The sequence below is a fragment of the Hemicordylus capensis genome, chromosome 5 (genome assembly GCF_027244095.1).
Source record: "Hemicordylus capensis ecotype Gifberg chromosome 5, rHemCap1.1.pri, whole genome shotgun sequence".
Taxonomy (NCBI): Eukaryota; Metazoa; Chordata; class Lepidosauria; order Squamata; family Cordylidae; genus Hemicordylus; species Hemicordylus capensis.
In genome coordinates this window covers 30,897,122-30,924,749 of record NC_069661.1, presented here as the reverse complement: position 1 = coordinate 30,924,749, position 27,628 = coordinate 30,897,122, and the positions used below count along the sequence as shown (strand labels likewise).

Below are 27,628 nucleotides of genomic sequence, written 5' to 3'. Positions count from 1 at the left end.
ACTCAGATCCCTAGATTTTGCTGGACTACAGCCCTCTCATCCCCAACCAGAATGGTTTTTCATATGGCTAAGTCAGATGACATCTCCTCCTCCTCCTCCTCTTTCATATTTGATAACTTTTCCCAAAGTTTGAGAACCCTGTATTAACTCACTTTAATGCCTGAAACTAGTGAACCAAGTCTTTAAAGATTTAGAACTCCTGAAACCAGTATATATAAAGCATATATATATATATATATATATATATATATATATATATATATATATATATATATATATACACACACACACACACACACACACACTTTGCCCCACCCCTAGAAAAATTCCTGAAAATGTCCGTGAGAGTAGCCAACCTGAAACTCTCCAGCTGCTGTTGGACTACAACTCCCACAATCCCCAGCTGGAATGTACTGCCCTGGATTAACACGAGTTTTGTTTCTTTGGACCAAGAGTGGCTCCTTCTTTTGCTTAGTGATTCTCTTTACTTAGCAGGAGGAGATTAACTGGCCCTATCCATGCCCAGCATAGTACCTCCAGTGACTGTTGCTGTTGTCTATCTTATGTTTAGTTTTAGATATTGAGCCCTTTGGGCTGGGGACAGGGATCCATCTTATTTATTTATTATTTCTCTGTGTAGTCCACATTGGAAACTGTTGTTGAAAAGCCGTGTGTGTGTGTGTGTGTGTGTGTGTGTGTGTATATATATATATATATATATATATATATATATATATATATTTGTTGTTGCTGTTGTATAGATAAAACCAGAAACAGAAAAGGAGGGGTCATGAGGATATATTTACACAGTGAAAATGATACATTTAAACAAATAAAGAAAACTAATTGTGTCAGCAGTAGAAAGGGAAATTAGTTTGTGTTCTAGCAAATGCTGGTGCAATTACTGCTTAGAGAAGACAAAGGTCTGCTGCTGTTATGTCTAGTTTCATCATTTGGTCAGAGAGAAAAGCCCTATTCACACATTATGCTCAACACTTGTAGAATGCCCTATTCACATGTTACATTCAACACTCATAGAATGACTGTACAGTGTAAACAGGTACATATTTGTATGCAGGTAGAGTTATTCAAATGTTTTGCTGAACACAGGTTCAGCAGTACATTTCTATCCATGCCATGCATTTGAAGGTCCTGTAGCCAGGTTCAGTTTTAAAAATGAAGGCAGGTACAGTAATTTAGGGATGTGCACGAGCCTCTTCTGGGAAGTGCCGAACCAGCTGGGGCACCAGCATTCGAGCCAGCTTTATGGGGCAGGGCAAGGTTCCCTTAAGGAGCTCCTTACCTGCTTCTCCCTGCAGGGAGGAGCAGGTAATGTGCTCCTTACCGGATCTTTAAGGGAACCGCTCCCCACCCTGCCAGCCCATGCACAAGCTGTTTGTGCACATCTCTACAGTCATTCACATAAAAACATGTATAAGTGTACAGAAGTCTATATACCGCATAATGTCTGAATAGGACTCATAGCTAACCTGGAAGAGGTCAATGAAAAGCCAAAGGCCATTAGGGACGAGTACATATAACAGGTAAAAGAACACTGCCTAATTCTGGTGCATTTCAACCAATTCAAAGGGTTCTCTGCCGTAGGTGGTGGTGAGCTGCATGGAAAACTTTCTAGCGGGAGGCTGGCTCGTTTCAGGGACGGCTTGCAAGCATCCCCCTCCTTCCCCACCACCAACCTTACATAATTACAGTTTATATAGGAATTAAATGGTTTCCTTATATTCCCAGCCACGCCGCAAAGCTCCTACTAGCTGTAAACCTCGGTTTAAATACTGACAAATGTCAGTGTTAGTTGAAATTCTGTATTCACTGTTGTTGAACATGGTGAGATATGCAAAGAACCTGCGGGATATTTTATGTATTTATTGAACAGATTTGTAGCCTGCCTCTCCAAAAATGATTCAAGGCAGGAAACTCCATTAAGCTGATGCTCCACTAGTTGGTTGCATTCGAAAGTTTATAACAGCAGGACGCAGCGAATACTGAAAGAGAAAGGGAAAAGATTAACTCATATATAACATTTTGTTTTACTGCTACACCTGACTGCTCATCTACATATGCTACAAAACTAGTATGTGCCGTGTGTATTGCAGTGCGGCCCTAGCTGGGGCTATAAGGAGTAGGGATGTGCACAAATCAATTTTTTAAATTCAATTTGTGCCCCAAACAAATCACCCCTGATTTGTTTTTTATCCAAATCTACCCCCTCCAAATCACCCCAAATTCAATTTGTATTTGATTTGATTCAGATTCAGACCAATTTGGACCACTTAACAAGGTCCTAGAGGCACCAAATTTGGCTCCTGGGTAGGTCCCCATGGGTGCTACCTACCACCCAAATTTCAACATAGTGGGACACTTGGTTGGGTTTTAATGAATTGCCTAAATTTTTACTGATTTTGAACATTTCTGCCATAGGAAAAGAATGGGGATTTGAAGTTGCCATATCCTAACCTAACATGAATCCCCAGTTTTCATTAAAAAAAACAAAAACCAACTAAGCTCTAGCCCTTGTAGAAGTGGAGTTATGGAGCGAAATGTGCCATCATTCTTGTTCACGTTCTTTAATTCTTTGGCGTATAATAACTTTTTCTCATAATGAATCCCTAGGAGGATTCATTATAAACCTTCATTTCTTCATTTTGACTATCATTGGACAGTGCCAACGGTCAACTGCCATGTGTCAACTACACCCACCCTCACTTGAAAAAAATCCTAGAACATAAACTGAGTAGTACCCCACTGCTTTGCGGGTGGGAATGGGGTGTAGTTGGTATATGGCAGTTGATGAAAAAACAGTCAAAATGAGTAGAAGAAATGAAGGTGTGTAATGAATCCTCATAGGGATTCATTGAGGGAAAGTTACTATACACCAAAGAATCCAAACATTTGAAAAAATAGTGACCACAAATTTTGCTCAATAACTCCATTTCTACAAGGGCTAGAGCTTAAATCTTTTTTTAAAAAATGAAAGCTGGGAATCTAAGGGAGTTAATAGGAGGAATCCGAATCTCGAATCCATTCGAATCGAATCAGGCATGATTTGATTTGTACCCAAATCTAGCCAATGGACCACAGGGATGATTTGTTTAGTCTCCAAATCACCCGAATCAGCTAGATTCGGGTACAAATTGAATTGTACACAAATCAATTTTCACATCCCTAATAAGGAGGGGCATAGGGAGTAGCAGCCCCTCCGACCATGCATGCCATCCCGCAGGCCTTCCTGCCACCTACTGCCACTGCCTTTGCTCAGCTCACTGGGACATACAGTTCATTTCCCCCGCCCCATTGAGATGTGCCTCTTCTTTCCTCTCTTCTCCACCCACTCTTGCCACCCCGCAACCCGCACCGCCAATGCAGGCCAGGAATGCCCTTGCCACCGCTGCTTCACTTGTTGCATGGGCATCTACAAGACTTTTTCCAGTGGGGGCAGGGGGAGCCAGGAATCCTCTGACTCCTTCCCTGGGAGTAAGCCCTATTGAATTCAATGAGAACTGGCTCAATCGGGGGGGGGGGGGGTTGGGGTTCCCCCTCCTCCAAATACCCATGACTTGATGGTATACAGGGGTGTAGCTATAATGGAGTGGGTGGTTTCAAAGAACCCAGGCACTCCCGCAGGGCTGTCTTTAGAGTATGGCAAGGAGGGTGACCGCCCCAGGCCCTGCTTTTTAAACCCCATTAAAATTAACTGGAAGGGGGCCCCACACTGGCTGATTTGCCCCAGGACACGCACCCCACCAGGGCTCTCTAAGGCCAGCCCTGCCCTCCAGCTCCTGAGGGCCCCCCTAGCTCCACCCCTCCCTATTTTCTCCATGACCTCCCTCATTCTAAAGGGCCTCTGGGGAGAGGGGTGAACAAGGCCCCCTCTCCCTTAGCTACGCCCCTGGTGGTATAGTCTGAAATTGCTTCCTACTGCAGCAGGTCCTTATCATGCTTGCTGGGACTAGTGGACGGAGCATTGTCTGAACCAGCCCAATGAACGTTTTCATCTTGAGTTCTCCTCTTCTGCCTGTCCTGAAAAAATGGAAGCAGGTTACTCTGACCTGAAAAATGAACATGGGCATGAAATGTGGGGACCTTACCATTTCCCTGCATGTAGCAGCTCAAACCCTTCACTGATTTTCTCAAAAGGCAGTGTGTGAGTTATTAATGCATCAATATTACATTTCTTTTTCATGTAATCAGAAATCAGTTTAGGAAGAGCATCTTTTAACTTCCAACCTAGGGGGAAAACAAAACAGTGGGGTCAGTCAGCACAGGAAACTTTAAAGAGGGGTGGGGGTGGGGATGCTGGAAAGAAGAAAGGATATTTATACCTCGAGTTTCATACTGCATTGCCCCCAGAGCCATTCATTTGGTCTGTACCACACTGTCAAACCCGGTTCACAGACCAGCTTGATGCTACACATTCAGCAACACTAAGCACAAGATTCTACAGACTCTAAAAACACTGCATGGTGAAGTCACCAGCTAAATGGGACTAGCAATCAGAAAAATCCTTCTTTATAGGAGAGCAGAGTTGGTCTTGAGGTAATGAGCATCACTAGTTCCCTTTGCTAAGCAGTGTTCACCTTGGTTTGCATTTGGATGGGTGACTACGTGTGAGCAATGTCTGATGCAACATATTCCCCTTAGGGGATAGGGCCATAGATCAGTAATAGAGCATCTGCTTGCATGCAGAAGGTCCCAGGTTCACTCCTTGGCATCTTCAGGTCGGGCTGGGCCAGTGAGTGTTGATAATGCTGAGCTAGATGGATCAGTGGTTTGATTCTGTATAAAGCAAATCCCTGTGTTGCTATGTAGACTAGGATGGACAGACTTTAGGGATCTACTGTGTTTTTCACGAGGACGCCCAGGTCTACCAACAGTTGCCAGGTGCAAAATAGTTGCTTGGGGAGGACGTAAGGCTAGAATTAAGGAACAGGGTGCTTTTTAGCACATGCTCAGACCAGGGATTTGTTTTTAGTGTCAGAACTCAGCCATGCAGTGTCTCCAAGGTGCTACCCCTTGGAGTCCCACTGATGCTGCCCCACAAACAATGGGGGCCCACCCTTATAGGCGGGTCGGGCCTAGAGCTGGTCCTACATCAGGGTCCCTGCCATCTTCTACTGGCACTGGAACAGGGAGATTCTTTTGGTCTGGAGTACAGCAAGTAGAGGTTACTGCTCCTTTGACTAGGAGGCCAAGGCAGAAAGCAGCACTTCCAGTATTTACACCAAGTGATCTTCCCAGTTATTTATAGGTATCATGTGATCGTTTTGTTTTTTGTTTATTTAGAGATTCAGATGTGGATTGGGGTATAGCAGAGTGAGGTCTAATATTGACAGAGAATAAACAGATATCTTCTTGGGACATAAGTATTATCTCCTCCGTTGGAGAATTGGAATGTTTTACATTCTTGGTAAGCTTTCACAGCCTTTTGTATTTTGGTTTCATATCAATTTAAGACTTTAAAGAAAAAAAGCCTTGTGCTTCTTTTGGAGTTCTGTGTTGGCGTTCTCCACACATGTACGGATTGTCAGTTTAATTGGCCATTTAGACACATGGTTGGATAAGGATTACATTCCTGGTGATTAATGGGAGTGAAAACATCTGGCAGGTGCCCTATGATATATTAAGCAGTATCAGTACCATTTGAGTAGCAATAAATAAGTTAACCCTTTGAGTAAATACAGTAATTTGTTGAAGGTATCTTTATGCTAAAATGAGATATGTATTATTGTGATTTGGTTCACTGTAGATTTCTCCTGATGAAGTCCTGCCTAAGCAGGAAAAAACAGGTTAAAAGCTACCTAGGATACCTGTAGAGTAAGAATCTAAACAAGAATCTGCTGACACCCCTCACCTCATTAAAACAATATGCTATGGCCTTGTTAATCCATTTTGGTCCCAGTTCGCTGTTGTTAATTAATGTATATCTACCACCACAACAATGGAAACCTGTCATTTGCTCTGTATGGACTGAGCTTGAGCAGTACACAAAAGACCTACTGCTGGCCAACCCCAAAGTGCTGGTGGTGATGTGAGGTGACTTCAAGGCTAGGATGGGACCAGATGACCACACCCTATTTACTCGACATCAGCTACTCACCCATCACCCAGGATCTGAGCTCCTACCCCTGTCCCGCCTGTCAAAGGATCAGAGAGCAAATTTTGCAAGGCTCTGCCTAGCACAAATGACTGCCAGACTTAACCTTCAAATCCTAAATGGCTCACTGGAAAGTGATCACCCAGGAGAATTTACATATCTATTCAGTACAAAAACAAATACCATAGACTATATTGCTGTTACCAGGAACCTGCTCCATTCTGTTGTGAACTTTGAAGTCATGCCTCACATAGATAGTGACCACTTCCTACTCCTCCTCCAACTGGCACCCTTGGCCCAACAGCTACAACTGGAGACTGGCTGCACTCCCAATATTCTACCAAAGGGTCAGGGAAGATGCCGTGCTAAATGGGTACCTCTTTTATGGATAACCATAAAAGAACTGCTTGCAGTAGAAACCTTCCTGACTTATCAGTGAGACCTCACTTTTCATCTTTTGCCCCTTTGGAGAGGTATAATGTTTTAGTACATGAACTCTAACAACATCTAATTAGGAAAGTGGACTATGTTCCAAAACCACCTGGGCATCCATCCAAACTCTTGTTTGATACGGATTGCATAAAAGCAAAGAAAGCCCTTACATCCTTCTACTTTTCCTACAGTGCTAGCACTGGGGCAGGTGCCTTAGAAGGCCTCTCACATCTTTCACAACTCAAGAAACAATATAAACATCTATTGACAACCAAGAAGAGAGAGGCCACAAGGGCCACTTGGTCTCGACTTATCTAGGCAGCCAAAGATAAGGACTCCTCCCCATTTTGGCACATTACAGCCAACTCTTCCTACAATGGCATAACCCCAATAGATTCCTACATCCCTCTAGCAACCTGGGAATTGCACTTCCAGAGCCTATACGAGGACGTAACAGCAAACCTAGGCCCCCCTCCAAAGGATATAAAAGATTTGCCTAGCTGGCCACTGATCACTGCAGCGGAGGTTGAGTCCCTTGTCTCATAATCTAAAGCGGGAAAGGCCCCAAGAGAAGACCTCATCCCTTTAGATCTTATAAAAAGTAATCTGGAGTGGAGGGCCCCAGTCCTGCCTTTGTTATTTACCCATTTTGACTGCCAGGGCCTCATCCCCAGGGACTGTGTGTGTGTGTGTGTGTGTGTGTGTGTGTGTGTGTGTGTGTGATCATCATCCCCATATTCAAAAAGGGACAAAGGGATGACCCTGCCAATTACAGACCCATTAGCCTGCTCAACACCATCAGCAAGCTATATGCCAGGCACATACATGGGAAACTCAAGGACTGGCTAGAGCAAGAAGAGATGCTGGCAGACGAACAAGCAGGCTTTAGGGAAGGCAGACCTACAACTGATCAGTGCCTGGTGCTCCAACTTCTCATTGAAAGGTACTCTTCTAACAAATCTACCTCCTTCTACACTGCCTTTATAGACCTTAAGGCTGCATTTGACTCTATCTCCCAAGTTAAGCTATGGGAAAAGCTTGAATCCTCCTCAACTGATCAATGCCTGCTTTATCTGATCCATGCCCTTCACACAAGACACATCACTCAAGGACACCTTACGAACCCTGTATCAACTCAGAAGGAAGTTAAACAAGGATGTATCCTGGCCCCGCTGTTGTTCAACTTCTATATTAATGCCATGGTGAGTTATCTCAACAACCCCGATTTCCACCCTCCCAAGTTGGCCGGAAGAGCCATCTCCATTTTACTCTATGCAGACGATGCTGCTATCCTTTCGAGGACCCCGGTAGGCCTTAGAAGGGCAACATCATCACAGCACTGCAAGAGAGAACAACTTGAAATAAACTACCAAAAAACCAAGGTCATGGCCTTGCTAGAAGACCGAAGACCTACCACTGGAATATTGATGGACACAGAATTGAGCAGGTTGCCTGCTTTACATACCTGGGGGTGTTCCTTCATGCCTCTGGCTCAAGAAGGGCCCAAGAAGGGCTCATTGTGCTCATGTTGCCCTAGTGGCACAAAGGAGCTCCACTGCTATCTTGAGGTTCCTTCATTCTAGAGGCGGCCATTACGTACCTGCAGCGCTCAAACTATATGAAGTCAAGTCACTGGCACAATTATGATATGGTGCCCACCCAGGATCTCCATCCAATCTTGCTATACTGGAACGTGTTCAGTCTAAATTCTTGTGAGGGACCTTACAAGTGCCTTGCTGTGTATCCAATGCCACTCTACGGCTAGAAACTGGCATGATAAAAGTGGAGGCTAAGGTCTGGATGACAGTTCTCAACCATTGGCTCAAACTAGCCTTTTGTCCACGGGGCCTGGCCCTGCTAACTCTGCAGGACAAATTTCAATCCTCTTTGAAACGGGCAGTCTACAACAAAGTGGTGCATCTGGGCATCTCCCCTTCTCCCCGTCCCTTCTGCTTGCTATGAACAAGGTGAAAATGGCCATCAAACAAAGGATTCTGGACATGAAAAGCCAGGCAGATTTAAGTAAGGTGCCAGGCTTTCTGGTCCTGGATAGTCATAGACTTATTGTCTCCTCCTCTGCATATCTGGCATAGTTGGCAATATCAAGCCATAGAAGGGTGTTCACCCTTGCCCGGTGTCATGCCCTTCCCTCCGCCGTTCTGGAAGGCAAATATAAGAAGATCCCACTCATGGAAAGGCTTTGTCCTTGTGACTCTGGGGAGGTGGAAACCATAGCGCATGCGCTCTTCTCATGTCCCTTTTATAAAGACAGCCATGGCAAGCTCATATCTCCCCTGCTTCTCAAATATCCTGGTCGCTCTAGTCAAGTCTACACCAAAATGCTGCTCTCAGATGACAATCGGACTTTCACGTACAATGTTGCCAGGTTCTGTGGGGCAGCGTGCAAGATCCCCTAGGTTCTGATCACCAGTCAATATCCCTTGCAGGATATTATTGAGCATAATTTTAATTTGCTCCTCTACTTCACATTTTAGCTTTCATATGTTATCTTAACTATTTTATATTTTTAGATGCCCTACTTTTAAAGATAGTTGTATACTTACCCCTGTTTTATTTCTATTCTGTTAATCTCCCAACAGCTCCTAGGTTTAGCCTGCTGTATCTTATTTTATTAATTACCCCACAGTTTTTAGAGTTGTAATCATAATCATAATCATAATAATTATAATTATTTAGGCTAATTATAGCTATGGATTAACAGCATTTTAGTAGGCTTGTGCCCGAAACGTTTCGGAGGCCATAATGGAGGCCTCCGAAACATTTCGGCTCCAGGAGCCATTTCGGTGCTTTGGCACCGGCGGGGGTGGTCCTTTAAAGGCGGGGGAGGGTGCACTTACCCCTCCCACCGCATATCCCCCACCGGCGCTCCGTCACTGTTAAGCCCCTCGGGGCGGCAGCGTTCCTCCCTGCCGCCCCGTTTCTGTCATCGGCCGGAAGTGGCCGGAAGTGGCCAGAAGAAGCAAGCGCGTGTGCTCCCATTGTGCGCGCACACCCGCATGGCAGACGGGCGTGTGCACGCCCGCAATGGGCGCACGCGCGCTTGCTTCTTCCGGCCAATGACAGAAACGGGGCAGCTGGGAGGAACACTGCCGCCCCGAGGGGCTTAACAGTGATGGAGCGCCGGTGGGGGATATGTGACGGGAGGGGTAAGTGCACCCTCCCCCACCCTTAAAGGACTACCCCCGCCAGTGCCGAAGAAACTTCATGCACATCCCTACATTTTAGGTGTATCTATCTGGTTTATAATAATTTTAATGAGTTTTATTTCATTGTATCTGTACTATATCCTGTGCTGCTCTTTGACCGTAATAAAGATGATTGATATTGTAATATTGCACATTATGTCCGCCACTATATGTATAAGTTACTGTCATATGACCCATTTGAGTCAATCCATACCTCCAAGCATACACCCTAGCAGTTTCTTCCCCGAGATGAACTGTGTGGGATCCAAGGCGAGCTGTGATCCTGCCGGAGGTTCTCCAATCAGCACACAGGTGCCATATCCCAAGTTGCAAGATGCAAAGGCAGCTACCTGTTGAGACACAAGGACAAACCAACTAAAAAACTGAAATTTTGGAAGAGGCTTCTGCTCAGATTCCCACTGTCAACTTCACATTGTCCAGCTGCATCATTTATAAAACAAGTTGTTCCAGTAAGAACTAATCTGCCTACATTCCTTTATCTATCTATCTATCTATCTATCTATCTATCTATCTATCTATTTTATTGTTAAATTTATATACTGCCTTTCATTAAAAACAACCCCAAGGCAGTTTACAAAAGTTTTTTAAAAGACAATAAAAATGGCAATAATATTATTAAGCTAAAAATATGGAACAAATCTAATTTAAAATATATAAAATACAAACATAAAAATGATACATGGGTAAAACACACAGAAGCAGCAATAGAAACAATCATGTAAAGGCCAAGATTTAACAAGCCAAGATAAAAAGCCAAGATTTAACAAGCTTTCTAAAAACTGTGAAGGAGTCTGAGGAGCAAATGGCCACTGAGAGAGCAGCGGCCACTATCCCTACAACTGGACTAAATTTGATTCAAATTGGTTCGGTGGTCCACAGGTTAGAGCTCTTGCGCCTCAAACATTGATGCATCTGCCATCTTGAATGGGGGTGGATGACATAATTACAAACTACACCATTGAGGTGCTCCTTTGTGTCACTCACCACAACTGTACAAAATTTGATTCAAATTGGTTAGATGGTCCACAAGTTAGCCCACCTGCACCTCAAACATTTAAGCATCCACCATCTAGAATTGGGGAGGATGACATCATCACAGACTACACCCTTGAGGTGTCGCTATGTATCCCTACAGCTGTAGCAAATTTGGTTCAAATTGGTTACAGTAGGCAGTTCACAAGTTAGCACACTTGCACCTCAGATGTTGATGTGTCCGCCAACTTGAATTGGGGAAGGGGGTGACATAATCACAAACTACACCACTGAGGTGTCCCTGTGGTTTTTTTCTGATAAGAATTTTATTCTATTCTGAGGTGTCCCTGTGTGTCATTTACTACAACTGTACCAGAGTTGGTTCAAATCAGTTAGACAGTCCACAAGTTAGTCCAATAGCGCCTCAGACATTCACATGTCCACCTTCTTGGATTGATGTGAATGACATCATCCTGAACTGTGCCATTGGGGCATTGCTATGTGTCCCTACAGCTGTAGCAAATTTGGTTCAAATCAGTTAGGCAGTTTATATCGCTGTTTAAAACAATCATTATAGCACAACAATTAAAGCAATTTTAAACAATGTAAGACAACTGAAAACCATTTAAACCTTCAGTTCTCCGAAAAGCTATTGATGGTCTCTGGCCAAAGACATATGTACTTAGTTTGCACCTGTAGTCAAATCACTATAGTGGACCTGGCCTCAGTCAATCACAATTTAATTGCATCCAAATTAGAGTACTCTAACATGCTCTACATGAGGACGCCTTTGAGGACAGTCCATACATTTCCATAGCTGCACGATGCGGCCACCAGAGTTGTAACTGGGGCTTAAATATCAGATCACATCAGATCACTCTGTTCCTGTAGCATCCGCACTGCCTACCATTCATCTTCAAGCTCAATTCAAAGTATTGGTTGAATGATGATGTTGGGAGATCAGAATGAGAGATGTGTCCAAAGCATTCAGCAATATGCTTATGAGTTGACTTTCAAATAACTAAGTAACAATGTAGTTTGTAATTTTACCTGAATGCTTATTGCATCTAGCATACAAAACCCATAAACAATCAGTTCAGCTTTGGATGTTACCTGAAAACATCAAAAAGACTTGTGCATCTTTCCCTCCATGTTTCTAAGTAGAGGCCAAGGTGAAAACTTGTGCATGTGTGGACTTCGATACCATATTTACCCAAATACAATATGACTGAATTTAAGATGACCCCCTTAAAAATAGAGGTTATATAAAATTTAAAAAACCCTGTTTTAAAATACAGGTTATACCTATACTTACCCAAAGGGAAGAAGACTTTGAATTTAAGATGACCCCCTGATTTCTAACATCAAAGAACTTGGGGAAAACCTAGTCTTTAATTCAGCTAAATACAGTAGTCTCAAAACTGCATGTTTTTAAGGTGTTGGGAGATAGAATGCAACAATCACCTTTTAGATGTGCGGAAAGAGCCTGTGTTAGGTATTTAAAATTACAAAAGCTAAAAGGCCTGGTTAAAAAGATGAGTCTTCCAAGATCTTTTAAAAACTGCTAGAGATGGGGAGAGTCTTGTGTCAATGGGAAGCGCATTCCAAAGTCTCGGAGCAACACACTGAGAAGGCCCGTCCCTGAGTGGCCACCAAACAACTTGAAGGTAGCCACAGACGGGCCTCCTCTGACGAATGCAGTGGATGATGGGTATCATGCAGAAGATGACACTCTCTTAAATACCGTGGGCCTAAGCTGTTCAGGGCTTTATAGGTTATAACCAGCACTTTGTATTTTGCCCAGAAACCTATTGGCAGCCAGGGTAACTCCTGTAATATAGGAGTAATATGGTCTCTTCGAGATGACCAGGAGACCAACCTGGCTGCCGCGTTCTGTACTAATTGTAGTTTCCGGACTATGTACAAAGGCAGCCCCACATAGAGCACATTGCAGTAATCAAGTCTGGAAGTTACCAGCAGATGTACTACTGTTCTGAGGTCATGAATCTCAAGAAATGGACGCAGATGGCATATCAACCAAAGCTGATAAAAAGTGCTTCTGGCCACTGCCTCAACCTGAGAAACCAGGGAGAGGTGTGAATCCAGAAGCACTCCAAGACTGCGTACCTGTTCCTTCTGAGGAAATGCGACCCCATCTAGAACAGGCAGGTCAATATCATTTCCTGAGTAACGACCCCGCACAACAAGTACTTCTGTTTTGTCTGGATTCAGTCTCACTTTGTTATTCCTCATCCAGCCCATTACTGCCTCCAGGCAGGCATTCAGGGAGAATATGCCTTCTCCTGATGATGTTAACATGGAGAAATAGATTTGGGCATCATCAGAGTACTGATAGCACCCAGCACCAAATCCCTGGATGATCTCTCCCAGCGGTTTCATGTAGATGTTAAAAAGCATTGGAGACAATATGGAGCCCTGAGGGACCCCATATAAAAGCTCAAGTTTTGAAGAGCAACACTCTCCAAGCGACACCATCTGGAATCTGCCCGAGAGATAGAAGCGGAACCACTGCAAACAATGCCTCCTACCTCCAACTCCCTCAGACGTTCCAAAGGATACTATGGTCGATAGTATCAAGAGCTGCTGAGAGATCCAAAAGGACCAACAGAGTCACACTTCCTCCATCAAGTCCTAATTGGAGATCATCCATCAGGCCAACCAAGGCAGTCTCCACCCCATAGCCCACCCCAAAACCAGTTTGAAATGGGTCTAGATAATCAATTTCTTCGAAGACCGCCAGGAGCTGGGAGGCCACCACTTTCTCAATCACCTTACCCAACCATGGGAGGTTGGAGACAGGCCTGTAGTTATTAAACTCTGAGGGATCCAAGATAGGCTTCTTAAGAATAGGTCTAATAATTGCCTGCTTTAAACAAGGGGGCAGCCTGCCCTCCCTCAGAGAGGCATTAATAATTGCCACCAGGCCCTCCACTACAACCTCCCTGCCAGATAATGTAAGCCACGTTGAGCAAGGATCAAGTAGTCAGGTGGTAGGACGCACCATTCCAAGCAGCTTGTCCACATCCTCAGGAGTCACAAACTGAAACTGATCCAGTTTAAGCACATAAGAGGAGTTGCTGGATACCTCTGAATCTGATACTGCGATAACTGTGGAGTCAAAATCTAAACCAGCCCGAATACGAGAGATTTTGTCCAAGAAAAATCATTAAAAGCATTACAGCATGCAACTGATGGATCCAAATTTTGATTCGAGGGAGCAGGGGGTCCTACTAGCCCCCTCACAACCCTAAAAAGCTCCACTGGACATGAGTTTGCAGAAGCAATACAGGTAGAAAAGAAGCGCTTCTTTGCTGCACGTATAGCCAGAGCATAGATCTTTAAGTGAAGTGAAGTGACCCTACTAACTTGGCAAAGAGGCACCTTTTAATGTGGTGATTCTCTTTATTTAGCAGGGGTAGAGTAACTGGCCCTATCCACATCCAGCACAGTACCTCCAGTGACTGTTGCTGGTGTCTATCTTATGTTTCTGTTTAGATTGTGAGCCCTTTGGGGACAGGGATCCATCTTATTTATTTATTATTTCTCTGTGTAAACCTCCCTGAGCCCTTTTTGGAAGGCCGGTATAGAAACTGAATGAATGAATAGATAGATAGATAGATAGATAGATAGATAGATAGATAGATAGAGTGTGCATTCCAGTCATCTACCTTGTTGCTTCAGCTCCCGCAGATCTTCCATATAGCAAGGAGTCATGGTATATGGAAGCTGGTATCATAGTATATCATGAAGCGAGTTGGAGTGGACGCTTAGGAGCGATTACATCTACTGCCCTGGTAATTTTCCACCAGGGCATCAACCAGATCGTCAGCTGAGCCAACATTAAATCCAACCAAGGCTTCTTGGAATCCTTTTGGCTCCAATAGCCTTCTTAGGCAGGCCATTGTAATAGGCCCCTCATCCCTGCAGAGGTGGGACGTAACTGTAAGTCCAACCTTAACCAGATGGTGGTCCATCCATGACAATGGGGAAATCATAGGAGTCCCCACCCACGGAACACCACCCTGATCAGAGTGAAAGACCAGATCAAGTGTGTGACCAGCAGCATGTGTCGGCCTGGAGACCACTTGGGATAGGCACATGGTAGCCATGGCCGCTATGAACTCCTGAGCTCTTCCAGACAACGCTGTCCCAAAGTGGATGTTGAAGTCCCCCAGCACCACAAGCCTGGGGCACTCCAAAACCAAATCCGAGCCCAGGTCCGCAAGCTCACAGGAGCAAGGCAAGGCTCTGTGGGTGGTTGGCACTGCTCCCCAAGGTCAAAGGGCTCAAAAGGCAGCTGGAAGGGGAAACAGCTATTATGTTTCTGATTTCCCTTCCCCTGTAACAGCCTGCTGACCTGCCAACGTAACTTCTTCTGTTCCCCACCACCACTGGAATAGTCGCCCCGAGACCAGTCGACATGCCCCTTCATCTCCCCATCTCCAGACAGACTCAAAACAATCCTAACCAGGCCAAACTCACTCCCCCCCTCCAGCCCAAAGATACTGAACCCGGGGCGGGGGGTGGCCCTCACCCTTGTTGCTCCCCGAGGTGGCTCCCCAAAGCAGCAACCTGCTTTGGTGTTGCCCCTTCGGTGGCAGCCCTGCTGCCACTGGCAGCCTTGTTAAATAGCCCAAGGGTGGGCAGGTGGAGCCAAAACTGCTCAGTCATGCAGCCCAAGGGCCCCAGTCCTGCCAACACTCACACAAATGGCAGAGGTGGCAGGCAGAAGTCCCCCAGGCAGTCGGTGGAAACAACAGCATCAGAGCAGCAGCCCCCAGTAGTCAGATACAAATTAGAAGTATGAAACGCACTCTACAATGCATATTGTAGAGTGCATTTCATACTTCTAATTTGCTGGTCAAAGACCGTAATAAAGACATTTGAATTTGAAAGGGGCTGCGGGAGATGTTTATATATCCTCTTTATGAAAACTTCAGGTAACATCGGAAGATACAAAATGGAAAACTGAGCCAATGCAATTAGTGCCAAGATGAAGGACTTACCTGAGTATCAATAAATCCAATTGCTTCAAATGCATAGTCTACACCAAGACCAGTCATCTCCACAAGCACCTCATTAATGGGCTTCTTGAAATCTTGAGGAGAGATGCACTCAGTGGCTCCTAACTCTTTGGCCTTGGGAAACTTAGCTTTGTTGATGTCAATCCCAATAATCCTGGATGCTCCAACTGCTTTGCAGCCCATAATAACAGACAGACCAACGCCTCCCAAACCAAAGACGGCACAAGTAGAACCAGGCTCCACCTGCAAAGCCAGAGATACAGGAAATGTGGATTGAGGATTTGCGGGGACATATGCATTGTGGCAGTTTCAGAGGCCTGAGCAGGTGACTGGGTAGGATCAGGGCAGACAAGAAGGGAACAGGCACAGAACAGGCCTGTGTGTTTGACCGTCCAGTTCTGACAAATGTGTACCACCCTGCTAGTGCTGCGTGTTCATAGGTGCTCCCACCATGGCCAGCTCAGTGCAGTACCTACCATTTCTAGCTCTGTAGGGGGATGTTCTGTGTATGTGGTGGGTGATTTTCTGTGGAAGTGGAGCCCATGGGGACAGCTGAGAAGATGAATGGGGATGCTGGGAAGGCACAAAGGGGACATCTGAGAAGCGTATTTCCTCCCACCATTTTCCCCACGGGGAGAGTACGCTCTTCTCCAGAGGGGAATAAGCAGCCTTTCTTTCACCTGTTCCCCTAATCATGTTAATTGAGTCTCACCTTGGCATTATTGATGGCAGCACCATAGCCAGTAGGAAACCCACAACCAAAGAGGCAGACTTTTTCCAGAGGCGCATTGTCATCAATTTTTGCAATGGCAGCATCAGGAACAACAGTGTATTCGGAGAAGGTGCTCGTCCACAGGAAGTGATAAATCACTTTCCCTTTGCAGGTGAACCTGCTCGTCTTGTCTGGCATCAGGTTTTGACAAGGTTCATAGAGACTGTGTGCAGAGAGAAATGGCCCTCTTTAGTAACTTCTGTATTGGGACAGTCATCATTCCAAATCATGGGAAGTCGCTCTTTCTGGGTACATTGTAGTCTGGCTTTGCAGACAAACATTTTACTTGGGGAGAGCTGGGGGTGTGGCTGTGGTGCAATCTGGTGTGTGGGTGGAGCTACCCAGTGTCCCAGTGTGGGTGGGACTACCCAGGGCTCCCATTCGCCCTGTGTCACAGTACAATAATGACTGAACAGGGCTTTAAACTGGACTAGCTGTCCATTGTCAACATTATGGGGAAACACAAACAGATCACAGAGGAATTGAAGCAAACTTACTGGGACTTGAGGCAGCTATTAGTTTTGGGACTCAAACAGCAGCTACATTCTCCACACTGGGGAACACAAAGAGGAATGACTTTGTCACCTTCAACAGGGGGAAGAAACATACACACAATTAAATATTTCTTATGTTGACATTTTTGTGAACAGAACTCACAGGCTGCTAAGGGAAGTTCAAAAGATAAAACCCATTCTTTTATGAGTTCACTACATAAGGTATGAACATATCTTTATGTTGAATTTCATTTATCCTGTAATCTTGCAACCAACTTATATGTCTTTGTCCTACTGAAATTGTAGGAATAAGGAATGTGTATCTGATTTCCAGGGTTGAGCATTAGATAGCAATCCTAGGTAGTGCAAACAAGAATCCCTCTAATAGGGATTCCCAGATGTTGTTGATTTCAGTTCCCATCATCCCCAGCTGTAATGACCTTTGGGGATGATGGGAGTTGTAGTCAGCAACATTGGGTAAAGCCTGTTACAGGGAACACTGGCACAAGAGGAGCATGCATGGAACATGCATACAGATTGGAAAATGGAACATGCATACAGATAGGAAGTATACCACACTACCTGCATTCAACATAATGTGAATACGGAACCTGTACCTGAGTACAGATCTGTACATTCGTACACTGGCTTACATACTGAAGAATGACGCACTGATCCAAGAGCAGCACATGTGTACTCGTTCTGTGTGATTCTAAAGTGCATCCATGCTGCTAGTGAGCTCGAAGAGGCTCCATCAGTGCTAAGAAATGTGTCAGTTCTGAAACCACATATTTCTTATCACTTCTCATGGGAGAAGCATCACTTCAGCACAGATGCAATTCTTAGCAGCCATGGAGCCTCTCTAGGTTTGCTAGCAGCGTGGACAGGATTTGGAATCACATGGTATCAGTGTCCATGCACCGCTCTTGGATTCGCAGGGTGCTGTGCAGTATTTAGGTCACTATTCACAGACTGCACATGTGTTGAACATAACATGTGAATAGGCCTTGGGATTCTCATAGGAAACTGCCATATACTGAGTCAGACCATTGGTCTATCTAGCTCAGTATTGTCTTCACAGACTGGCAGCAGCTTCTCCAAGGTTGCAGGCAGGAATCTCTCTCAGCCCTATCTTGGAGAAGCCAGGGAGGGAACTTGAAACCTTCTGCTCTTCCCAGAGTGGCTCCATCCCCTGAGGGGAAGATCTTGCAGTGCTCACACATCAAGTCTCCCATTCAGATGCAACCAGGGCAGACCCTGCTTAGCTACAGGGACAAGTCATGCTTGCTACCACAAGACCAGCTCTCCTCTCCTTCTCTTCCAAAGTATAGATGCATCTAATTCTGGTACCTGAAAACTACCTCAAACAGAAAGTCCTTTCCTAATATTAGTTTTTTTTTTTTATTATTATTATTATTATTATTATTATTATTATTATTATTACATTTTATATCCCGCTCTTCCTCCCAGGAGCACAGAGCGGTGTACTACATACTTACGTTCCTCCTCACAACAACCCTGTGAAGTAAGTTAGGCTGAGAGAGAGAAGTGACTGGGCCAGAGTCACCCAGCCAGTATCATGGCTGAATGGGGATTTGAACTCGGGTCTCCCCTGTCCTAGTCCAGCACTCTAACCACTACACCACGCTGGCTCTATTCATCTGAAGGACTGCCTGCTCCCATGTACAGTAAGTGAATTATAATGAGTAATAGGATATTATATATAATGAGCCAAATATTAGGATATAACAGAGAATAAGTAAAACATGCCCAATATATGAGAATACATTTGAGTAAAATATTAGGATATTACATAGTAGGGTAGGGCAGTTTTCACAGCCACAAACTGGATAGGAGACAAGTCATACTCAGTTTCGAAATCTGGGTATGCTCCCATTTTGAGATTGCGTGTTTGATTTTTTAAAAGTAGGAGGCAAGGAGCGTCCCCAACCCAGATTCCATTCCCAGCTTCTACCCAGATGGGGCTTAGCAAATGACCAAGTTCCCCACCGTTGTCCTTGCTTTTATCTAACACAGAATCAAATACCAGGAGTTCACACAGCTCCTGAACTATGGTAGGAGGCTTATACATGTGAAAAGCCCTATTGACTGGTGATTTAATGTTTGCATTATCCTATATGAAGGAACATACTAAAGTTGAAAAGCTACTTTGTTGATATGACAGTATCACGTATACTAGTAGCAGCAAGAATATTGAAGAAAACAACTTGTTCGTCAGATCTAGAGTGGTGTATAAGCATTTAATTTTGTATAATGCACAAAGCTGTACCCCCCCACCCCACCCACCCAATTTCTTATTGAATGACTTAACTGCCTTGTCCTCACCTGGCTTTACACAAGTGACTTCTGGTCCAACACTTTCAACAATGCCAGCTCCTTCATGGCCTGCAATCACCGGGTACTTTATGTTAGGGAAAAAACCTTGCAATACGTGGTCATCTGTCCGACAGATCCCAGTGGCCACAATCTGTGTGGAAAATGCAAGACGACATTTCAAAATGTGCACCGTGCCTCGCACAGTTCTGACACTCACCAGGAGCTGGCACTGAACTAGTGTGCTGGAGGAGCAAAATAAGCCTCTCCCCTCCCTCAGTGTTCCCTGAAATAGGGATTCCCAGATTTTAATAACAGTATCCAGGGGCGCCCTTTGGGCCGGACTTCCCCGCAGGCCTTGGGGGTCCAGCCAGGCTGCCCAATCTCTCTCTCCAGGCCAGCCAGAGCCAGGCTCCATCCTTGGGACACAAGTGGTGATGGTGGGGCAGGGCTGGACGAGAGAAGCTGGGAGGAGCAGACAGCAGCTTCCTCCCGACTGGCCAATCGGAGGCAGCACAGCCAACGCTGTTTGTGCACACTAGTTGTACTCGCACACATGTGAGTGAGCAGCATCAGTGTGTGTCACACAGCCTCATGGTGCATTGCACACACAAGTGCTGCGAGGAGCTGATTTATCACCATGATGAGGCAACAGCAGGCAACTGTTGAGAGCAGCCTCTGACTCTCTTGGAAGCTGAGACTTCGGAGCTTGTTCCCCCTGAGGTGGCTTTGAGGAGAAAAAGGAGAGGCACTACTGCAGCAGTGCCTTCGAGCCAGCCAGTCCAGCACTTGCCCTCATGTCAAAATGTGGTGGTATGTGCATGTCAGTGGGAAGTATCTGATTCATAATTTCTTCTACAAATACCAAAAAAAAGTTTCCAGCTTCCCTGAGCATGTTCTGGTGTAAAAAGTAGTGCATTGCAGCTTATCTTGCAGCAGGGGCGGGATGGTGGGGGTGGGGGTCTTTAGGCTCCAAAATTACCTCAGTGCACCTCTAACAATAACAATAGCAAATAACTTTGTTAACCACCACATAAGAAATTGTTCTCTGGGCAGCTCACAATAACACAATGGTAAAAGCATCCAACAAATTACAATAGAAAATACAAAGTACAATACAAAACACTTTAAAAACTTTGTATTGTATAGTAGCCTCCCCTACTGAGTAGGCTACTGCATAGACAGGGTGCCACCAATGAAAAGGCCCTCTTCCCGCCTCACCTCATTTGACAGGGGCACTCAGAGCAGGGCCTCCAAAGAAAAGGTCTGAGTAGGGACATATGGGGCAAGTTTCTCTCTCAGGTAACCCATTCCCAGGCCATTTAGGACTTTAAAGATTGAAACCAGCACTTTGAATTGGGCCAAAACCAGATTGGGAACCAGTTCAGCTAACTGAAGCACTGGAGGGAGCCCCAGTTAATAATCTTGCGGTCCAATTTTGACCAAAGTTGTGGCCCAATTTTGCGGTTTCTGACCCATTTTGAAAGGCAGCCCCACATACAACACATTGAAGTAATCTAAGTGTGAGATGACCGGAGCATGGATAACTGTGGCCAAACTACAGTATCTCCATCTAGGTAAGATCACAGCAGGCATATCAGCCCAAGCTAAAAGAAGGTGCCCCGAGTCATAGAGGCCACTTGAACCTCTAGTGTTCCCCTGCTAACTGAGCAAAGAGGCACCTTTTTAAAGTGGCAGTTTTCTTTATTTAGAAGGGGGAGATCAACTGGCCCTATCCAGCCCCAGCACAGCATCCCTCCAGTTGTTGCTGGTGGCTGTTGCGAGTGACCGTCTTATATTTCTTTTTTAGATTGTGAGCCCTTTGGGAACAGGGAGCCATCTTATTTACTTTATTATTTCTCTACGTAAACTGCTTTGGGGACATCTGTTGAAAAGTGGTATATAAATATTCTTCCTATTCATAGTGACAATGCTGGATTAATGAGCACCCCCAGACTGTGAACCTGATTCTTTAAGGAATGTTGTTGACTTCAACTCCCATAATCCACAGCCAAAGGCCATTGCAGGTGTGGATGCTGGAATCTGTAGCCAACAACATCAGGGAATCTGTTACAGGGAACACAGCCACTACCATAAACTTTCCATGGGAGCTCAGGTCTCCAAGGAATGACCAATTGAGAAGAGAGCCCATTGGCGTAATTTCTCCACCTTGAGTAGAGAAATGTTCAGATAGCTTCCACTCAACTGATAGTTCACGTAGAGATTCCCATGGGAGATCATCCACAGGCATTTCAACAAGAATGTTACCCACTTGATCCAGGTCAAATCTGACTAATTATGAAAAGGAGGACTAGCCAGAGGTATGCATCCAGTAATTCTCTGTGAGAGTCTTTGTTTTATCAGGATGGAGCAGGAAAGCCACAGGAGACTATAGCCAACATCCAGACTAACAAAGCACATCTAGACTAACTGCCCAAAGCTGGTGCAGCAATGCTGGTGCTATGGGGGATGGGGGATTTTCTATCTTCTCTTTCCTCTGAAGTTGACTGTGACTCCCAAAAAGATGTCCTTAAGGGCTGTGTGACTCTCAGGGACATATTCAGGTGGAAGGGCAGGTTGTTGAAATTTCCTCTCACCTATATAGCACCAGCACAGTGATAGCTACGCCAGCACCTAGTCTGGGATGTTGGCTACTGTGTTGGGTTAGGACCAGTCATTATGAACAGCAGATAATGTAACTCTGGGTTTTACCATTTCAAACTGCACTTGCAGGGTGCTCAAAGCTTAAATAATCCTGGTAGGTTATCTTTGTCTGAAGGTCAACAGGAGATATATTGCTCTGTTGAGCCTGTTGAATCTCTCAGATCTTTTAAGTAGATCTTGCTTGTTATGAAAGTTTCAGCAGCAACCTCACAAAAATTAGTTTTGAAACTGTGTGTTTGAACAAATTTGATTGAGTTGCAGGCTTTATTATGGATGTGAAATTTTAGTTTCCTTGATGCAGAATTTTCATTTTTTGTTTATTTACATGGAGTGTGCTTAGATCTGCTTACTGTCTCCTTGTCAGGCATGAGCAAAGAATGAGAGAATGATATAACTTGTTTTCCAAACCAATTGACTTTGCTTAGGGAAACCCCCACTGGTCTCCCTACCAAGTCTTCCCAGGTGAGATATAAGATGCTTACCTACTGCAAAAATCATTCATACACAGGGGAACACAGCATTGTAAGACCTTTTTACCTTGACCCGAATTTCATGAGCTCTTGGGGGTGCCACCTCCACCTCCTCAACAGAAATTGTTTCACCTATTTCCCAGATGATGGCCGCCTTGCATTTAATCACCTGTGAAAATAAATGTCATCAAGTAGGTCAGAGGTTTATTTGTTTTGTTGCTGCTGCTGTTGCTGCTGCTTGTCTCTTTCATTGTAGACCACCTTGAGAAGCATTGTGCTGGAGGAGTGGGGTAGAAATGTTGTAAATATGTAAGGAAAATAAACTCACAACCTTTGTTTTGCAGGCATGATGTTTTGCTGTCACTAGAGTGGGGCCAACCTCTAAATGAGCATAGAATTCCAGCTAAGCCTTGCTCTGTCCCAGCCAGAAACCCAAACCCATTTTTGCCCATTGCACCAGTGGAGTACTGCTGATGTCACTGTCACGTTGCTTAACTGCAGTGCAATACCTGGGTAGATCCGCTATGGTAGCATATATGCTGGCGATCCTATCCTTGACCAGAGAGCATAATTCAAAAAATCTCCCGAGGCCCGGGAGCAGGCTTGCAAGATTTTATACCGAGATCTCATGGAGACTGGGAACTCTCGCGAGACTACCAGCAGGATCTCGGCTGTATCTAAAGACTGGCTGGCCCATGATGAGGGACCAGTCTGCTGAGAGCTGCCCAGCGAGTTGGAGCTCCAGGATCCAAGGGCCTAAAGGGGCAGGAGCATCGTAGCAGGTGACCTGTGGTGCAAACAGGTGTCTGTGAGGAGGCAAGTTCAAGGGCCTGGACTCTGAGGCTGGGGCCTAAGCCACTGTGAACACGGGCTACAAAGGGTGCCCAACAATATTAATAAAGTACATAAACATCAGCAGGCAGGAACCACTGTTTCCTTTGCCACAGCTTCTGTCACCTTTGCACTGACACAATGCAAGCCTTGCAGTCTCTGTTTGTATGAGCTAATCAAAATTAAACATCTGATTCTGCTGATGCTAGCAACTACGTAAGAAAATGGGTAAGGGATATGATTAGAGTGATACAGAATCCTCTTAGGACTGGGAAGTCCAACTTAATTGGCCTTGTTCTCTGCCCAAGACAGACTGGGCAGGGCAGGGGGCAGAAGGAACAGGGGGTGATTTGAAGATCTTTGCTCGGGCAATACGTTCGGCAAAGAAATTCTTTTCTGCCCAGATTGCATCCATAAACTCATGCCCAACCAAGTTGTTCAGGGTAACGAATGAGTAGTTCCCGTTCACGTAGTCATTTCTGGATGTTTATTTTATTTCTTTATTTTTCAAATTTGTAGACCGCACCATACTTCCATCTCTGAGCAGTATACAACGTCAAACAGATTAAAAATGTAAACCTTAAAACAATTTAAAACCACAATCCAGATAATAAGCTTGGGTGAAAAAATAAATCTTGAGATACTTTTAAGAAGTTGTGAGAGATGAGGAGGCTCTTATTTCAGCAGGGAGTGCATTCCAGAATCTCAGGGCAACAACAGAGAAGACCCGGAAAAGTGATGGAGCAGCAGTGGAGCAGGTAAGGACCTGCTTACCTGCTTTTTAAGGGAACCGCTCCCTGCCCTACTAAACCGGTTTGGCTGCAGGGGCCCAAGCTGGTTCGGTGCTTCCCAAAAGAAGCACCGAACCAGTTTGTGCACATCCCTAACTACTTCTCGGAATATGTATATACCGCCTAGAGATTTACATATCAGATGGTATAAAGATATTATAGGAACATAGGAAACATAGGAAACTGCCATATACTGAGTCAGACCATTGGTCTATCTAGCTCAGTATTGTCTTTACAGACTGGCAGTGGCTTCTCCAAGCTTGCAGGCAGGAATCTTATCTCTCTCAGCCCTATCTTGGAGAAGCCAGGGAGGGAACTTGAAACCTTCTGCTCTTCCCAGAGCAGCTTTATCCCCTGAGGGGAATATCTTGCAGTGCTCACACATCAAGTCTCCCATTCATATGCAACCAGGGCAGACCCTGCTTAGCTACGGGGACAAGTCATGCTTGCTACCACAAGACCAGCTCTCCTCTCCGCATTACAAATACATACATACATACATACATACATACATACATACATACTACTTTTCAACAAATGTTCTTAAAGTGATTTACGTAGAGAATAAATAATAAATAAATAAAACTATTCCCCAAAGAGCTCACATTCTAAAAAGAAACATAAGGTAGACCTCAGCAACAACCACTGGATAGGTGCTGTGCTGGAGTTGGATAAGGCCAGTTGCTCTCCTCTTGATCAATATAAAAGAATAACCTTTTGGGGGTCAAGGTATTGCTTTTGCTCCCCCTTTGTTTCTACCAAGCAGAAAGGGGGTTGTCACTTAGCAATAGCAATAGCAATAGCAATAGCACTTACATTTATATACCGCTCTATAGCCGGAGCTCTCTAAGCGGTTTACAATGATTTAGCATATTGCCCCCAACATTCTGGGTACTCATTTTACCGACCTCGGAAGGATGGAAGGCTGAGTCAACCTTGAGCCCTTGGTCAGGATTGAACTTGTAACCTTCTGGTTACAGGGCGGCAGTTTTACCACTGCGCCACCAGGGGCTCTACTTGGTGGTAGAGCACATATTTTGCATATGAAAGGTCCCCGTTTCAGTCCCTGGCCCTTCTAAGTCAGAGGGGGAAAGAGCCCTGCCTGAAACTGTGAGAGTCGCTTCCAGTCAGGGGAGACAGTGTTTAGCTAGATGGACCAATGGTTTGATTGATTGAGGAAGAGAGCTGGTCTTGTGGTAGCAAGCATGACTTGTCCCCTTAAGCTAAGCAGGATACACCCTGGTTGCATACGAAAGGGAGACTAGAAGTGTGAGCACTGTAAGATATTTCCCTTAGGGGATGGAGCCGCTCTGGGAAGAGCATCTAGGCTTCAAGTTCCTTCCCTGGCATCTCCAAGATAGGGCTGAGAGAGATTCCTGCCTGCAACCTTGGAGAAGCCGCTGCCAGTCTGTGTAGACAATACTGAGCAAGATAGACCAATGGTCTGACTCAGTATATGGCAGCTTCCTATATTCCTATGATTCCATAAAAGACACATTTATATGTTCAGAAATAAGCTTGCCTTTCGAACCCACATGGGGGATGTAAAAATCTTCTTATCTTGATCTTTGCAGTATGCAGTGAATCTGTACAAAACTTCTCTAGGCAATGAAAGATTTCAACAGACTGTTCTATGATAAAAATATTATCTAATACTTTTGCACCTATGTAAACATCTGCAATTCAGATGGATAGACAGAGCCACATATTCAGTCTTCCTTACCTTCCCTGCAGTTGCCATGTGTCAGGATTCGCGCTTCAGATCTGTCCCAAATCCTCCACAAAGGACGTCTCCTCTCGCTGATTACTTTGGCTCTGGCAAGAACACAGAATACACAAATGAGTTTTCTCCTCCAGCCTGTACAACAGTCTCAATGTATAATCTATGAAAGGCCAGCAGTGGAAGGGGAGGACCCATTTGCAGCGGTGATATAAAGTTTTTTAGTGCTGAAGGTCAGCCTCAACAATTACTTAGCTTAAATTATTCTTCCCCTGAAATGACCAACCAGCCTTAACAAGAGTTAGGAGAAGATAGGATTTAAAAGAAAAAACAGTTCAGTTATGGAAGTTCCAGTTCAGAACTTGCACATACTAGCATAACCCTAGTATGCTAGCTCATAAATGATCTAGACGCAAGGGTAAGCAGTGAGGTGGCCAGATTTGCAGATGATATCAAACTCTTTAGGGTAGTGAAATCCAAAACTGATTGTGAGGAGCTCCAAGAGGATCTCTCCAATCTGGGGGAGTGGGTGACAAAATGGCAAATGCAGTTCATTGTTGGCAAGTGTAAAGTGATGCACATTGGGATGAAAATGCCCAACTTCAAGTATTATTATTATTATTATTATTATTATTATTATTATTATTATTATTATTATTTCTCGTTTACACAGTCAGACAGGTGTCATTGACTGGTTTGTTTTATCCAGACATTGAGTCCTTCCCAAGGACCTGGGATGGCTGAATTTTATTGTCAATGTTGTTGCTGTTATTATAGATATTGTCGCAGAATATAGGCTGTTCCCAGTAAAGTTGCTTTTTGTAATTGGCTGATGGTGATTTCTGTGGCCCCTATGCTGTTGAGGTGCTCTTCAAGTTGTTTTGGAATTGCACCTAGGGTGCCAATTACCACTGGGATTATTTTGGTCTTTTTCTGCCACAGCCTTTCAATTTCAATTTGCAGATCTTTGTATTTTGTTATTTTTTCTATTTCTTTTTCTTCTATTCTGCTATCCCCTGGTTGTTGTTGTTGTTGTTGTTAATTCAATTTCTATACCGCCCTTCCAAAAAGGGCTCAGGGCAGTTTACACAGAGAAATAATAAATAAATAAGATAAGATGGCTCCGGGTCCCCAAAGGGCCCACAATCTAAAAAGAAACATAGGATAGACACTAGCAACAGTCACTGGGGGTACTGTGCTGTGGGTGGATAGGGCTAGTTACTCTCCCCCTGCTAAATAAAGAGAATCACCACATTAGAAGGTGCCTCTTTGCCAGGTTAGCAGGGGTTGGCAAGTGTAAAGTGATGCACATTGGAACGAAACCTCCCAACTTCAAGTATATGCTATTGGGATCTGACTGACCAGGAGAGGGATCTTGGGGTCGTGGTGCGGCAGCTGTGAAAAAGGCCATTTCAATGCTGAGGATCATTAGGAAGTGAATTGAAAATAAAATTGCTAATACTATAATGCCCTTATACAAAATGATGGTGTGGCCACATCGGGAATACTGCATACAATTCTGGTCACCAGATCTAAAAAAGGACATTATAGAACTGGAAAAGGTGCAGAAGAGGGCAACCAAGATGATCAGGGACCTTTCTTATGAGGCAAGGCTACAACACCTGGGGCTTTTTAGTTTAGAAAAAAGATGACTGCGGGGAGACATGGTAGAGGTCTATAAAATCATGCATGTTATGGAGAAAGTGGATAGAGAGAAATTATTCTCCCTCTCACGTAACACTAGAACCAGGGGTCATCCCATGA

The 27,628-nt window shown here is 44.7% G+C and overlaps 1 protein-coding gene across 1 annotated transcript; it reads right to left on the bottom strand.

The window, feature by feature from the left end:
- Nucleotides 1–782: 782 nt before the first annotated feature.
- LOC128328543 (alcohol dehydrogenase 1-like) lies at nucleotides 783–25,995 on the bottom strand. Its single transcript, XM_053258617.1, has 9 exons — nucleotides 25,868–25,995; nucleotides 22,590–22,691; nucleotides 19,401–19,542; nucleotides 17,058–17,145; nucleotides 16,501–16,723; nucleotides 15,771–16,031; nucleotides 9,965–10,100; nucleotides 4,107–4,245; nucleotides 783–2,003 (listed from the first exon to the last, which is right to left on the bottom strand). Exons 1-9 carry the CDS (start codon nucleotides 25,883–25,885, stop codon nucleotides 1,979–1,981), a joined length of 1,134 nt encoding a protein of 377 aa, XP_053114592.1. The 5' UTR covers nucleotides 25,886–25,995; the 3' UTR covers nucleotides 783–1,978.
- Between the last annotated feature and the right edge of the window lie 1,633 nt (nucleotides 25,996–27,628).